The sequence below is a fragment of the Bactrocera neohumeralis genome, chromosome 6 (genome assembly GCF_024586455.1).
Source record: "Bactrocera neohumeralis isolate Rockhampton chromosome 6, APGP_CSIRO_Bneo_wtdbg2-racon-allhic-juicebox.fasta_v2, whole genome shotgun sequence".
NCBI classification, from domain to species: Eukaryota; Metazoa; Arthropoda; class Insecta; order Diptera; family Tephritidae; genus Bactrocera; species Bactrocera neohumeralis.
Genome location: NC_065923.1, coordinates 67,828,263 through 67,843,262, shown reverse-complemented (window position 1 = coordinate 67,843,262; position 15,000 = coordinate 67,828,263). Strand labels below are relative to the sequence as shown.

The 15,000-nt window shown below is 32.9% G+C and overlaps 4 protein-coding genes and 1 long non-coding RNA gene across 9 annotated transcripts in view; 2 read left to right on the top strand and 3 right to left on the bottom strand.

Annotated features, from left to right (window-relative positions):
* The window catches only part of LOC126762498 (serine-rich adhesin for platelets), a 234,692-nt gene that overhangs the window by 200,593 nt on the left and 19,099 nt on the right, over positions 1 to 15,000 (top strand). Inside the window, exons 1-2 of one of the 5 annotated variants that reach the window (XM_050479283.1) lie at positions 6,615 to 6,658; positions 8,041 to 8,212. The exons of 1 other annotated variant lie outside the window; for it this stretch is intronic. The gene's annotated coding sequence lies outside the window, so the exon portion shown is untranslated. Of the gene's footprint in view, positions 1 to 6,614; positions 6,878 to 8,040; positions 8,213 to 8,961; positions 9,113 to 15,000 lie in introns of those variants that run through there. 3 more of the 5 variants (XM_050479282.1, XM_050479281.1, XM_050479284.1) reach the window with 3 other exon arrangements.
* LOC126762504 (dynein axonemal assembly factor 10) lies at positions 300 to 1,728 on the top strand. Its single transcript, XM_050479295.1, has 2 exons — positions 300 to 768; positions 831 to 1,728. The coding sequence occupies exons 1-2, from the start codon at positions 494 to 496 to the stop codon at positions 1,678 to 1,680; spliced, it is 1,125 nt and encodes a 374-aa protein (XP_050335252.1). The 5' UTR covers positions 300 to 493; the 3' UTR covers positions 1,681 to 1,728.
* On the bottom strand, positions 1,671 to 5,050 carry LOC126762500 (tetratricopeptide repeat protein 27). The gene is made up of 6 exons (XM_050479287.1): positions 4,404 to 5,050; positions 3,975 to 4,339; positions 3,643 to 3,901; positions 3,350 to 3,587; positions 2,447 to 3,287; positions 1,671 to 2,390 (listed from the first exon to the last, which is right to left on the bottom strand). The coding sequence occupies exons 1-6, from the start codon at positions 4,465 to 4,467 to the stop codon at positions 1,779 to 1,781; spliced, it is 2,379 nt and encodes a 792-aa protein (XP_050335244.1). The 5' UTR covers positions 4,468 to 5,050; the 3' UTR covers positions 1,671 to 1,778.
* On the bottom strand, positions 5,143 to 6,607 carry LOC126762508 (uncharacterized). The gene is made up of 2 exons (XM_050479302.1): positions 5,604 to 6,607; positions 5,143 to 5,525 (listed from the first exon to the last, which is right to left on the bottom strand). Exons 1-2 carry the CDS (start codon positions 5,637 to 5,639, stop codon positions 5,199 to 5,201), a joined length of 363 nt encoding a protein of 120 aa, XP_050335259.1. The 5' UTR covers positions 5,640 to 6,607; the 3' UTR covers positions 5,143 to 5,198.
* On the bottom strand, positions 10,094 to 14,550 carry LOC126762510 (uncharacterized). The gene is made up of 2 exons (XR_007667464.1): positions 14,441 to 14,550; positions 10,094 to 13,101 (listed from the first exon to the last, which is right to left on the bottom strand). It is a non-coding gene; the product is annotated as an uncharacterized LOC126762510 (long non-coding RNA).

Here is a 15,000-nt window from a genome sequence, read left to right as displayed (position 1 = left end):
TTTAAGTTTTAAAGTCTGATAGATTTGAATTTTAAATTACCTTTTTATTGATCATTGTAACAAAAATAAAAAAACATTTATTTTTGTATGCATATACGATACATGCATATGTTTATCGTAAATTTTTATTCGCAATAAAATTAAAAATGTTATACAATTACTATTAAACATTCCATAAAAAATAAAGCATAAATCCTATATATAACAAATTTCCAGCTAAAAAATATTTTTTAGAGATTCACAAAAGGGTTAAGACAGCTTTCATAGCAACATATCTGCTTTTGTAAACAGCTGTTATTTTGTTTGTCTCGTCTTATTACATTTCGTAAACAAAATAACCGACTGCAATAACCTCAAAAACAAAATGAACAAACACCATAGTAACCGTGGCGAAATGAATAACTTCAACAAATTTTATTGATGATTTTATTGAACAAACAATTTAAACGAGAAGCAAAAGAACTACGTAACATAAACCAAGAAACTGAAGGAAATGGATAAACCGCAAATGATCGAGCACATACAACAGAATGTGGACTATACCATTTATGATGTGAAATGGATACCATGCTCTGCGAAATTTGTGGTACTCGGTTCAAAGCCCAATAGCAATGGTATTTTACAAATATACGAGCTGAATGAAGCCAAAGCTGAGAAAATCAAGCAAGTTGTCAAAAAGACCGCTTTCAAATGTGGCACTTTTGGCGCATCCAGCCTGCGTAATCGTCATATGGCAATTGGTGATTTTGAGGGACGTATGCAAGTACTGTGAGTCCATGTAATTATGTTTATTTACAATAAACGCACTGAACTTCGCTTTATACTTTCAGTGATTTGGAGCGACCAGATTTGCCGGTGTACAATGTCGAGGCGCACAAGAGCATTATAAATGCGATTGATGCCATTGGTGGCAAGCAGTTGGATTGTGGTGCACCAGAGATTGTCACGGGCAGTCGTGATGGCGCCGTGAAAGTGTGGGATATGCGTCAGGGCTCGGCGCCAGTTGTCGATATTAGCCCGGAGTCAGTAAAAGGCGATGGCATAAATCACAATGAACGACGTGACTGTTGGGCTGTCGCTTTTGGCGATAGCTACAATAATGCCGAACGCTGTGTGGCGGCTGGTTACGATAACGGTGATCTGAAACTGTTTGATTTGCGACAACTGGCCGTACGCTGGGAAACAACACTTAAAAATGGCATATGTGGCATTGAATTTGATCGCGCCGATATACCAATGAACAAAATGGGTGTCACTACACTCGAAGGTGGACTGCTGGTATACGATATGCGCACGCAGCATCCAACGAAAGGATTTAGTTGTGTGGAAGAACGAAATGCCGGCCGCAGCGTTGGTTCGAATGGTGTTATAACGGGACCTAAATCAACGGTTTGGGCTATAAGACATTTACCGCAAAACAGAGATGTATTTGTTTCTTGCGGCGGCACGGGCTCTATACGTTTATGGCAGTACGAGTATCCAGAAAAACGTCGCAAAACCGATACAGATGAAAACGAAATGGGTGTATCGGGTACATTGCATATGTTGCATGCCTCAACGGTATCATCGCAACCGGTACATAGCTTCGATTGGCATCCCGACAAGTTGGGTTTGGCTGTGTGCGGTTCGTTCGATCAGTGTGTGCGTGTTTTAGTGACCACGAAATTAAATTTACTTTGAATAAATATTAGCTGTATTTGAAATACATTTTTTTTTTATTTTAAAATATTAACTTGCATTTTTTCTATACTTAAACACATGTTTAAACTAAAATATTATCAGCTTGCATTCATGCGCTGCTTAACCGTCGCGGTCAGCGTTTCGAGTTGCGCTTTCAATACCGTTAAAGCGTCTTCATTTTCCGGCCACTTCTCATTAACTTTCGCCGTGGCACGTAGCACAGCCTGCGCTGCAAGACGTGCGGAATTCAGTTGTGATGTGATCATAACGTCAGTTTCTTCTGGCGCATGCTCCTTGGTTGCTTCTAAAGACAATTCGCAGGCTTGCTGACACACTTGTATCACTTTGAGCGCATACGGTTGCTTCGTCGCCCACTCCAGCTCTTTGGTAGTATACGCATTCACAGCTTTAACCAGCTTTTGTGCCCTGTTGTGCGGTGTGACAGCAAGTAGTGCTGCCAATTCCCATACTTTCGGTTCGTTGCCATGCTTAATACATTGTTGCGCCATTAAAGTGATGGCTTTCTTACGCAAACGCTCCTGCGTTTGACCTTTGGCGTCAGGTTTGCCTTCCACAATGGCACCAATGGTAACGCAAAGCACCTCCAAGTCCAGATAGCGATCCTTCAACTCGCTGAGACGGTTGTAGGCATTCAGCGCGTCTTCAAGATTACACGTATCCACGGAGACAATCATGAAGTTTTCCCAAACCTTTAAAAGTAATATTAATATAAAAGAAAAGCATTTCTCAAAAAGCATGTGCTTACCTTCCAGTTGTTGTAATTACACTTCAGCGATTCGCTTAGCACTTTGTGTGCGCGCAGTTTATCGCCCAATTTTACCAGCGCTTTTGCTAAGTTATTCCACGATTCGAAACCCAATGGCTCAATATGTGTATATGTAATATACGCGTGTACGGCGAGCTCCCAACGTTCCAGCTGTATGGCAGCAAAGCCTAAGCGTAGCCATATCTTCTCTTGTAAGGGATTTATCTCCACAGACTTTTCCAAATGTGGTATGGCTTCTACATACTCTGCTTTACGGAAATAATATGTGCCCCAGTGTGCTTGCGCTCTGCCGCTGGTATGTTTGGAAAACTCCCACGCTGTTGCATAGCTGTTGGGATCATCAATGGCATCGCCGAGCAGGCAGTGCAACAACACAGTGGGCTTCTTCTCCAATTCTTGTCTTATTATTTCGGCGGCCTTATGACGCAATTCCAGCTTTGTATAACATTGAATAACTTCGGCCCATGCTTGTATTTGCAGATAAATATCTAATGCCGTTTTTGTCATACCCAATGACAACAATAACTGGCAAAGCTGCATTTGTACTTGCCATTTGGGTTGTAGGAAGCCAGCAAATGCGTAGGAGAGTCGCTCTGGTAATGTAAATATGGGTCCGTCTAGTAATTTAACGGCACCTTCACACTGCTTCCAACTGCGCTCCACTGTGCGCCGCTGATTCGACTCTTGCACACAATTAAGCAGCAAGGCGGATTGGCGTACTTGTAATGGTCCATGTTCCTGATATAAAAGCGTTTTTATATATGGCTCCAGTTCTTCGTCGGCAAGACGATCTTTTGGCTGCGAACGTTTGAGTTGTTTACTATAAAAATATATTTTTCATAATATTGGAATGGATAAAAAATGTATATTAGCAATATTTACACTTTCGCTAGCACCAAAGCCTGTAATACGCTGGGCAATGTCATCACCTCGTTATCTTTCGGTTCAATAAAGCGTATACGCTCAAGCCTTGTGTCGTCATCTAAAAGCAGTAACTTGGGTATATTCGTTTTGCCGTTGGTGGCCTGCGCCAATGGCAAATCACTGTTGGTATGTTGCACTTTCAGACAGAGTTGTGGCAACGGTTTCTGCTGAAACTTCGTGCGCACACCAAGTAATCCTATTTTGAAAACAGTTAATTGGAAGTCTAACAAAATATATTTCAAAGCAAATACCTTCCACATTCAACACTATACCAAAGCGTTGGCATAACTGTTCAAGCACACAGTCTGCTTTTTGTGAACGATGAAAGAGTAAATAACTATTTCCAACCTCTAAGTAAAGTAAGGCTTGCAGCTCCTTATACTGTATATTTTCAACATTTTTCAATAGACTTTCAGCTACTAACTTAAGCTGCTCATATAAATTGCCGGTTAACTCATCAATTACACTCTGCTGTATGTAAATTAAACGCATCAGCCACCATTGCAGATACTAAGAGATTAAACCAAAAAGTTGCTTACTATAATTAAGTAATATTATGAAATAAAGTAACTGTTCTACTTACCAATGAGTCCGGCCAATACTGACGTAATAAATCTAGAATTTCTTTTGCTAACACTAACAACTCGCCCAGTTTGACATTTGGATTTATTTCTTCACCATTTTCCATGAGCCGCTTAAAAGGATCATATTCTCCTAACGCTTTTGTTTGCATAAAATTGCTGAACTCCTCCAGTTGTTTAAAGGGCCCTGTAAAATTGTTTTGCACGAACAGGAGTGTCAGCTCAACAGCATGACAAAGTAGTGTATCCGCTGTTTCTAAATTTGGCTCCGTTGTTTTGTTAACACTCCAATTATCTAAAATGCTTTGTAAACGCGTCGTTGTCCATTGACAAGACCAAAGCTGACGCAAAGCTTCTGTGGGCAAATCTGTTAGCAAGAGATAAGGCTATTAAGTGTCTTACATGTAAAGCAATTTGTTAGAAAAAAATACCTTCCAATTTAATAATTTCATTGAAATTGCACAAATGATACACATTGAATGGCTCAGCACTCATTTTCCAAATCTTATTTTATTTGGTTTTTTTGGAATACGCTCAAATAACAAAGTTTGGAATGTCGCACGTGCGTTTTGAAACGTTTGTTTTCGTTTAATTTTTTTCAGCCGAATGCATCCAAATCAGCTGATATGTATGTTGGAGAACATTATGACAACAGAAATCGAGAACTGTCTATTTTAACCTTTGTTATATGGGTAACTTTTATTAGTGCAAATTAAATTTTTTTACAAAAAAAAAAATCGAAATTAATGAGATCATTTATTTTCATATAACATTTATAAAACTAACAAATCAAAATGATAAGAATGAATAATATTTAGCTTTTACCTATATATTAAATATATAACGCTTGTTTGAAAAATTACTTAAGATCATGTTGCTAATCACTTCAGTATAATGGAAAATAAATTAATGAAAACTAAAACAATAATGTTCCTGAATTTTTTTACCTATACTGATTATTTAAATGACTAAAGAAAATTACATATGTGTAATTCATGTATGCTTCTCTTAAAAATTTACTATTAATATTCTACTAACGCTATGAAATTATCTTGGTTTAAATATCTCTCGGAAATTACTTGTTCCATTATTTAGCTAAATTTATATAAATAAGATTTTTAAAATTAACTTTGGTGACACACAGATTAAAACGTATTTAAGTTCTTTGAATTTTTCCTTAAATATGTGTGGCTTTCACTACAATACATCAACTGATGTACGCGGCACTAATCAAATCGAAATGCAGCAATTACTTCCATAATAAGATTACGGTGTCTGCAATCATCTATTCCAAATAACTGCAAATCCAAATATGTCAACTCTAAGAACTGTTCTAACTCAATATTATGCTCCGCAAACATATCCATATAAATTTCCAAACCAACACTTGCTAGTAGGGCATATACACTGAGTGTTTCATTTAGGAAGCTGCTGCTAAAATTGGACTCTGAAGCATCAAGATTTATTTGTCCTAACGCGTTTTTTAAAAAGTCCACATCTTGTGACTGCTGTAACTGCATCATTTCACTGCAATAACTGTCGAGCCGTGCGGTCTGGAGTAGAAAGATAAAAACATTCGTGTGATATATACATATGTACATACATAACTTATTTTTATTTGCACCCCTCACCTGCGACGTATTCATCAATGTTGGATTGTTTGCCATTGTAATTATTTGCAATGCTTTGTCGTGAACTTAAAATGTATAACTAACAGGTTGATGTATTAAATGGATTTGAAGAATGTAAAATCAGGTAAAATGACAACAAAAACAAAAATAAAGGTTACCACAGTTATTGACTATTTCTATGTCGGAAAAATAAAAGTACTCGTAGCTTACACAGCAGACTTTTTACTTTATGAATTTTGGGGCTTCCAATTTATAAATAGTTCTCTTTATTTAAATTATATTTATTTTTTTTAATAAAGATAAAGTAATTTTTAGTTTAATTTTTTTAGCACATTTCTATATATTATGTGGCAGCATTCTGCACGTGTTTCCGAATACAAATTTCAAGTTAGAACCGCTATACCAAAAGCCGTTATATAAAATAATATTTCTATTGTACAATATTATTGACACACAACAATTTAGTTATTGTTAATATTATTTATATTTTATTGTACAATGCCTTTTAGTACTTATGGCTTATTACACTGTTCCCTTGAATACATTGAATTGAAATATGCTTATCTATCTGATTATTGAAATTGCCTCAACTTTTACTTGCCTCAAAAATATTGCACAGTAACAAAATGCGTCATTGTAGAATTTCTGATTTAATTCTTCATACATATATAGTATATTCTATCTATCTACCGCTAAAGCCTTAGCAAATTCAACCATTTAAATATGAAACAGCTAATATGCTATGATGTACACCTAGAGCAACGCCGAAAGCAAGAGACAGTAATAAGTACAATATTTTGAAATATACTATTCATGAGACAACTGTTCTGCCATCTTGTAACGAGTTGTGTACACTGCATGTTAGAGTGAACGAAAAAGTATGACAACTATTAATATAGCGTGAACGAATAGTGCGTAGTAGGCAGGTATGAATTTGGAAGTAGCGAACGGTGCGTTTCAACGCTGTGGCCGCCATTTATTGAATTCTCTGTGTGAAGTTCAGCCGTGAGCAGACGTGAAAAACTTGTACACATTTTCCAAGTGGGAAAATTGTGGTAAAATCTTAAAAAAATATTATAAAAAGTTGATAAAAAATAAGTGTTTAGTGCGCGCTTTACGAAATGACAAAAATAATGTAGAAATACGTGGTTTAAACACGTAATTTCGAGGTTAAAAATTTTTTCTATGCGAAACTCGCTATTAAAGCCAGTCTCGCTTTATTCGCCAATACTAAATAATTAGTGAAAAACGAATTTAAAATCCTAAAAGTGACGGTGTGTGTTAACTTTAATTAAACAAACTATTTTTTAAAACTTTGAAATCTTTAAATAGTACAGAAAGCAAATATAGAATTTCTTTTAGTTTTCTTTGCATATAGAAAGGGAAGTAAGAGAGTAAAGTAACTAATAGGGAAATTGAACGAAAAATATGCGAACGAATAGCCGATTTGCAACGAGTAAATTGTGTTGTGTTTTTGCTTATTGAAATAGAGTGCGGAAACGGAGGGTACTTAGAATTAGGCACAGAGAAAATACAGGATTTAAAAGAAATAAATATGTATATGATGAATAGTAATGTATTCGTTTGACGTTAGTTTTCAATTCTAATTAAATAGTACCCAATATGGCGAAATAAAATTATGCCAATTATCGTCAATTTCATGTGAGTTTTATTGCTCTAACTCTAATCATTGATATATTTTGTACATATGTATATATGATAGAAAAATACCAAAATTAGAAAACTAGGAAATCTAACATACTACAAACGTTTGCTTGAAACCGAAATCCAATTGGTATTTTCATTTGGGCATAGGCGCACGTCGCAACGGATGTACATCCATACACACATATGTAGGTGTGCATCCGCAAATATATGATTTTTCTGTGAGCGTACGAGACAACTGGATGTCTTTCATATAGATATATACATATATATATATATATGAACATTTATGCCAACATATAAAATATATATATGCATATAGTATTTGGACTGAGGGATATACAGGGCTCACGTAGAATGCTTTGAACATTTAAAATTGCAAGTTTGCCTATGTGTAGCAGTATAGGGTGCTATTTTAATGAAGAAAAAAGTACAAACGCCAGAAAGAGAAAAATCTCAAAATATGTTAATGCTTTTGTTCCATCGTGGTGTTCGCTATTCGGTGAACATTACAATATATTAACATGAATTGATTGCGAGCACCTCGCCACTATTGTATTGACGTTGCGCCAACTACAAATTTCTCCCTTTTACATATATTTGCAATGGCGAAATAATTGAATATCAAATTTTAATTCTTAATTTAATTTTTAAATATTACTGCTAAAAGGTGCATTTTGTATATCATAGGTATCCATTTGTAAGAAATGGTTTGTTTATATTAAAAAAATTATATTTGTAATGAAAAATTTTGTTTATAAAAATAAATCAGTTTACAAGTGCATTGCGGAATTTCCAAAATATTAACTGAACTAAAAATCATATTGTGAATTGAATAATGAACTGTGTAAAAGTTCATATTATATGGAATGTGACTTGATTTCATTGAAAATATTTTTTTAAATGAACTGAAATTTAAACCAAGATTGAAAATGCATATTAAGGTAAGTTGATTCGTACATTGTACTATAATATAAAAATATATATGCATATAAAACGCTGTTTTTCCTTAATTTCATTTGTAAGCATTTTTACGAAAAAAAATTATTTACAATTTTGTTCCAATTTCAAAGATTATGGTATACCACAATTTTGCTGCCATACGTACAGAAACAAAATTATGTATTCTGCTGACTGCATTCGTCCATCGACATAAGTATAACGATGTTAATTTGCAATGCACTTCATTGCATGTTCTATATTCATGAAAAAAATTGTGTATGGTTGTTTGGTTTCACCAATTTTAAATCGTAAATTTAGTTTAATTGAGATATTTATAGCTATCGAAATTTTTGCTTTGTAAAAATGCGCGCTCTTGTCTGAAAACGTTTGAAATATCGAGTGTTTTTTTTTAATGGGTAGCCATTTTTAATTTGTATTCGTTGTTATACGTTTCTCCTATCTTTCTTGGTTGCTTACAGCCATCTCTTTTTCATAAGAATTTAAAAAAATGGCGTCGGATTTTGTTTCTATCACACAAATTGCCTAAAGCCTAGAATTTAGTGCTGTTCAATAAGCCATCTCGTTTTAACATTTTTGATGAAGTATGTATTTGTAAATACAAAATATTGTTCTTATTACACTTGTGTAAACATACCAGCTAGATTTCTCGTTGTAAGGTTTTTGGTGTATACTCTTTTGTAGTTGGTTAAGTTGGCTGTGAACGCAATTGTCAAAAGCAAAAGTTGAAAAATTTCAGCAGAGCACTGCGAAAGAAATAAGCAAGCTCAAGCTGCCATATTAAGGCAAGATTTTTGGAAAATTGTGAATTAATATAGTCAAATGAGTACTAATTGGCAAAAAGTTTTGTCGTTAGTATAAATATTGTGTTTTATTTAAAAAATGTGAGTATAATGTTCAACTATAATAGGAAACTATTGTGTATAAAAATGTGCTATTTCCGTGCAATTAATAAGATTTGTATGTGTACACATTATGTATGTGTAAATGCGCAATGATACAAATTAAAATATAAAACTAAGTATGTGGTTAACTAAATTTAATTTGATTTGTGGCAGCGCTTTAAAATTGATAATTGATATTGGGGAAAACGTTGTTAGTGGGTACACATTTGCGCGAGTGACCCACTGCTAAGATGAGAAAGTGCGAACAATTGGAGCTAATGTCGATGTGATTTTATTTTTTTTTTTAATTACATTTATTATTTTGCAGTTAATGGATACAAATATTTAGTTTAAACAAAATTAAATACAATAAAACTTCTGGAAAATTTCGTGAAAACTACAATATTCTATGTTCAAATTAGATATAGTTATACGAAAACTCTCCCACTATTCCTCTACCATGTCGTTTCTAGAATGTGTAGATAAATTTAAATTATTTTTGTATTGCTTTATTAACCCACAATCATTATATTAGTAAACAAAGAGTTAGTTTAATAAATTTGTTACATCATCAAACTTCAAGCTAGATAGCTTGTCAATTTTTTTTTTTTTATTAGGCAAAGTCTATTTCCTACGACGTAGAATTTCAGTGTTTTCATTCTTAGCACGCTCGCTCGTTTTATTCGTCCATTTTACTCGCTATAGTGCGCCATATTGAAATTTGCGATAGCTATATGTTCGCTCAATTATGTAAGAGCGAATAAACAATATACCACTAGTCTCAATGTGGCTGTGTTTTGACTACGTTTGCTTTGCATACATTCGTATGGCCAATTTGCCTTTGTTTTGCTTTTCTTCGTCGTTTGAGCATATTTTATACCACATTCCCTTTCTGCCGTGTACTGCTTGAAGTTGGCTGCAGTTTTCAATTAGAACTCACAGCTATATTTATCTCGCCTTTTACCAAAATAAATGTATTAGTTATCCTTGTCATCCATTATGTTATTTATTATTTTTCTTTTATACATATTTTATTTTTCTGCTGTTTTCTTCTGCTTGGTTCTTTCTTGATGGTGTAACGAAAGCAAAAGTTGAAAAACGAGTTCTGTATGCCATATGTAGAATATTCGTAAAAAATGTATTAACTAAATATTGCGAAATTTTACGAATATACCCCTAAACGAAGTTTTGAGATAATTAATATTTCTATTTAATGCGCGTAAATTGTATATATAATGGGTATGTGTTGAAAAATATATGCAATAAATTGTTATATGCAGTATACATATGTAGCTCTAAAAATTGTAAAAAAATATATATTTGTATTGTATACAAGTTTTGTGGTATATCAGTTCGTTCACATTTTTGACATTTTCGGCAAAACATAAATGTATGAAGACGTTTAAAAATATTTTTCATATAATATTCCCTTTAACGAAATTAGCTACAGTGTAAACGTGGCATAACTATAAGTAATTTTTGTTTTTTATAGCTGCAGAATATCAATTACATTTTATTTTTTTTTTTATTAATTTTTACAATTGTTTTCATTGAATTTTAAATTATTTCTACATTAGACACCTACTGCATCGATTTTACGCATCGTCGGCACGATTGTTTTAACAAACTTATTTTTGAATTAATACATACATACATATGTACATACATACATACTTATGTGTACAAAAAAAGGTGCTATAAGGCAGTCAAGAGGCTTAAGAAATCAGAGACATACAAGAAAATGTAATTAACATAACAAATAATTCATTATATTTGTATATGTAGGGGTTATAGGTTCGTTTTACATACGCCATACCGCTTTAAAATACTACATTTATTATTCTACTTGTGAAAACATTATTAAAATGTTTGGTATACATATGTATGTATGTATGTAGTTAACATAGTATATGTGCTGTGCTGCGAATCATATCTGTCGCCCCATTTCCTGTCTAAATCTAAATGGTATATGCATACATACATATGTATATGTATACATATGTATGTAATGTGTACTTATGCTGCATACCCATACAACTAATTGAATAAACAATAATGTAGAAGTAATTTTTAGTTGAAATTCATATACAATATTATTTCTAAGCTGACTAATAGATTGCTTTGCATTTTGTTGTGTTTTCATAAAAATAGTTGTATGTCTATGCTATGAGCACCCTTTTCACTCGTCAGTTATAAATCATTCGGATTTGCTTCGCTTCATTCAAATTATACGGAACCTTTAGGTTGGTATAAATAAAAGTATGGATGTATGGAAATCTATGCACGTACTAATCTAAGCTTCACAGTTTTCGATTTTACTGATCGTCAATTTCAAAAAGTGAATTAAAATAAGAATAAATTATACAAGGTCTTACATTATGATGATTTGATGATACTGAAACGAGGTTATTTATAAGTGATACATTTATGTATGTGTGTATAAAGTAGTATGTGGGTGGGTGGGCGCTTATTTACAACATTTGCATTACTTACGTTCATTTAAACCTAGCTATATGCGTCATGTCTGGCTCTCACACAAATAAATTACAATTAATCAATTTTAATATCTTTTAACACCGTAAATATTTTCGAGATAACAAACTGTGTTCAGCACTAGGAAGAAAGCACAAATTCTTGGGCATTCAGATATAATCTAATATGACTTTTTGGTAAAAGTATGCTTTTCATAAGTGGTTCATATTTTGTGAAACAACATACATATTTGTTCACTAAAAATTTTAAAACTATTTGCATATATGTATATGTAAATAAACTTTGCGCTAATACACAAATTAATTGGGAGCACATATTTTGAACAAAGCATTTTATGAAGTTCACTAAGAATAGCATGGGAGAAATACATATGTAAGTGGCCTAATACAGGTTACACTAGATCAAGGTGAGATGTAGACCTTGGTCAAATATATTCATATAAATATGCTTATGTGTGCGTGCGTACTTAGTTTAAATAAATTTAATTGTTATAATCCACTACATACATATGTATATGTATGTATGTAAATACTAAATCCAAATTTCTCATGCTTTATGAATTATTCTTTCAAAGATTTTGTAATATTTGCGTAGGTGCTAGATGAAATTAAAGTATATTACATGATATTGAATATCTCTTAGTGTTAAAGTTTCTAATTGTAAAACAGCAGTCCGAAGTATGCATTTGCACTTTAAAAACAAGCATTTCTCATAAGCTCACTGAAATACACAATTCGTTAGAGACAAACCATTCGTTGTGTTATAGCTGTGTCTAATTTGATATTTTTAGGCATTGAAATTTGTCGTATCACTTTTTGTGTATCCATTTTTTTCTTTATATGCAACGAAAGTTTAAAAATAAATTTTTATTGCTGTATAAAAAAAGTTGCTTTTGCAACAAATTCATTAAACCAAGATGAGAACAGGGCGCTATCAAGCTACGATAAGTGAAATTTTTGTTTTTGCCAAAAAAAACTCGCTACTAGTATATTGGCGGTGAAACTTACGAGCTACCGGCCATTATTGAATAATATAATGTGTAATTGTAGTATGCGAATAGAATTGCATATAAATGAAAAAGAATCTGTGAGGCAGCAAAGCAAACATTTGACACAAGAAAGAGAAGAATGGGAAATAACAGCGCAAAGAAAAATGTCTGCATTTGATGCACATACACACATATTCAAAAGTATTTGTATGCATTTCTGCTGACTTTAAGTCATTGGCAACTATTTACTACGGCGGCGGTGAATGGTGTTGAGGGAGTGGGCCAAAGAGGTGAACGAACAACATTGCATCGATGGATCGAAATGAGAAGACGGCAGCCGCTGACGTTGTTGTGTTGCAATCGCCGTACATGTTATTCGTAAAGTAAACAAAACGCCATAATAGCTTTGTTGGCAAGTGCCGCAAACTGACTGGGCCTGTGGCTGGGCAAACTAGCTAGCTGGTTGTGAAGGCTTGCCAGCTGCTTATATTGCTTAGTTGTTGATTGCCTGCAAAAAAATCTATTTATTTATATATCATTATTTTGCACAGCTTTTTGTTTGATCTTGGTTGCTAATCAATTTTGTAGACTTCGTTTTACATATTATTTAATTATTTTTCATCGCTTTTACTCAATGTACATACTTGTACATATGTCTGCTTGAATAGGCCTAAACAGATGATAAAAGGGCTTGAACGTTCGTTGTGAAAATGTGTAAATTATAATTACTGCCTTTTTATCATATTTATAGTAAAATTGATAAATAGCAAGCCTGTGAATTTACGTATGTATGTAATATAATTCAAATCATATTGATTTCTTATTGTTTTCGTAGTTTTACTGTATCACGTAGTCCATAGTAATGGGCTGTCCTAAATAATATTAATTCTTAGATTATTTGTATTTATAATTTGTGCATAATACCAATAAACTTATTGGTATATAACGTTCCCCTCCTTTAGGCAAATCGCATATGGTTTTTTTTAGCGCATGCATAGAAAATTTACTTTTTTTTAATTTAATTTTTGTTGATATTGCTGGAGCATGCGCCAACCACCCACCCATAAATAAGAATATTTTCTTGCGTTGCTTTTAGCGAAAGATACGAAGGCTTGTCTTATCGAGCGCATATGAGATGAAAAGGTGTGTTCTTACATTTATTCGCAAAAAAAAAAATCATAAATCAAATGAAGTAAGAAAGAAGGCCTGAATACATATATTTATTTTATATGGCTTTATAGATATTTTGCTATATCTATTTTTTGTGGAACTTTATTTTCACTACCTTTTATATATGTATATGTATTATTATGTAGTTATTACCGAAATCACATACCTGTTATATGTATAGTATATTGAATATTAATACTAATTATCATTTTTGTGGACAATTTAAATCTATATACATACATATATTATATGTATATTCGTTTTTTTATTGCCTTTAAGGGAATATTATTTAATTTAACCCATCCATTTTTAATTTTCCAACAAAATATATTAGCTTCTTAAACCACAACATATGTATGTAATTAGGCGCGTATATCCTTCCCCTCCCGAAAACTTCTTATATTGCTTTGATTGTCAGTGAATGGTGCAACTCGGTTAATTGTCTATCTTACTAAAGGTGTTATGTAACAGGCGCAACTGTGTTGAATTTCTGTGCATAGAAGGTGCAACTAATATGTGGTATATAGTAAATCGCAATATGTGCTCAATAATTTCAACTTGGTTTATATTTTTTTGTTGGCATACCTATTATAATTATGCATTCTATTTTTTATTGTCTTCCACTGCATATTTATACCTGTTATCATATATTTGCTTATTTTTTATATTGAACTTACTATGTTTGCTATTCCTTTGGTGTTATATATTTTCTTTTATCTTTATACAATTTGCAGTGCACACTATCTGCCTCATTCTCAACTATACGTTTTCCAGCGTCACATCGCTTTCGCAGCCATATCTTAATGGAATCAATAAAATTGTGTGTATTTTGTTTTGCTTGTTACTTCTTTACTTGCACTGTTTTTCGCCCAATATTCGTGGCATTTCACTGTTGTTTTTCACGCTTTCTTGACACTTGGCATTCTGCGTTATTTATTATTATTGTCTTCTTCGTTTTAGCCAAGTTTTTATTGTTTCTTTTAGCTACCATTTCGTTTCTTCTATATCACAATCTACTGCATGTATACCTACCTGCATGTATATGTTGTTACATATGTACGTACATATTAGAGTTTGTACTTCTTACGTTCTTTTTTCCTACTGACATTTCTGCCTAGTTTTTAACCAAGCTCTTTCGTTTATATATAATTTTTTGTATAGATTTTTTAACTTCCCCCCAAAAAAGCACATACAAACCATTAAAACGGTCTCCAATTATAAATAAATATCAGTTTCT

Coding starts and splice junctions, on each gene's coding strand:
- LOC126762504 (XM_050479295.1), top strand. CDS start 494: ATGGATAAACCGCAAATGATCGAGCACATACAACAGAATGTGGACTAT. Junction 769..830: donor GAGGGACGTATGCAAGTACT/GTGAGTCCATGT, acceptor TTATACTTTCAG/TGATTTGGAGCGACCAGATT.
- LOC126762508 (XM_050479302.1), bottom strand. CDS start 5,639: ATGGCAAACAATCCAACATTGATGAATACGTCGCAG. Junction 5,526..5,603: donor CATTGATGAATACGTCGCAG/GTGAGGGGTGCA, acceptor TTTCTACTCCAG/ACCGCACGGCTCGACAGTTA.
- LOC126762500 (XM_050479287.1), bottom strand. CDS start 4,467: ATGAGTGCTGAGCCATTCAATGTGTATCATTTGTGCAATTTCAATGAA. Junction 3,902..3,974: donor AGTATTGGCCGGACTCATTG/GTAAGTAGAACA, acceptor TTAATCTCTTAG/TATCTGCAATGGTGGCTGAT. Junction 3,588..3,642: donor TATAGTGTTGAATGTGGAAG/GTATTTGCTTTG, acceptor TTTTCAAAATAG/GATTACTTGGTGTGCGCACG.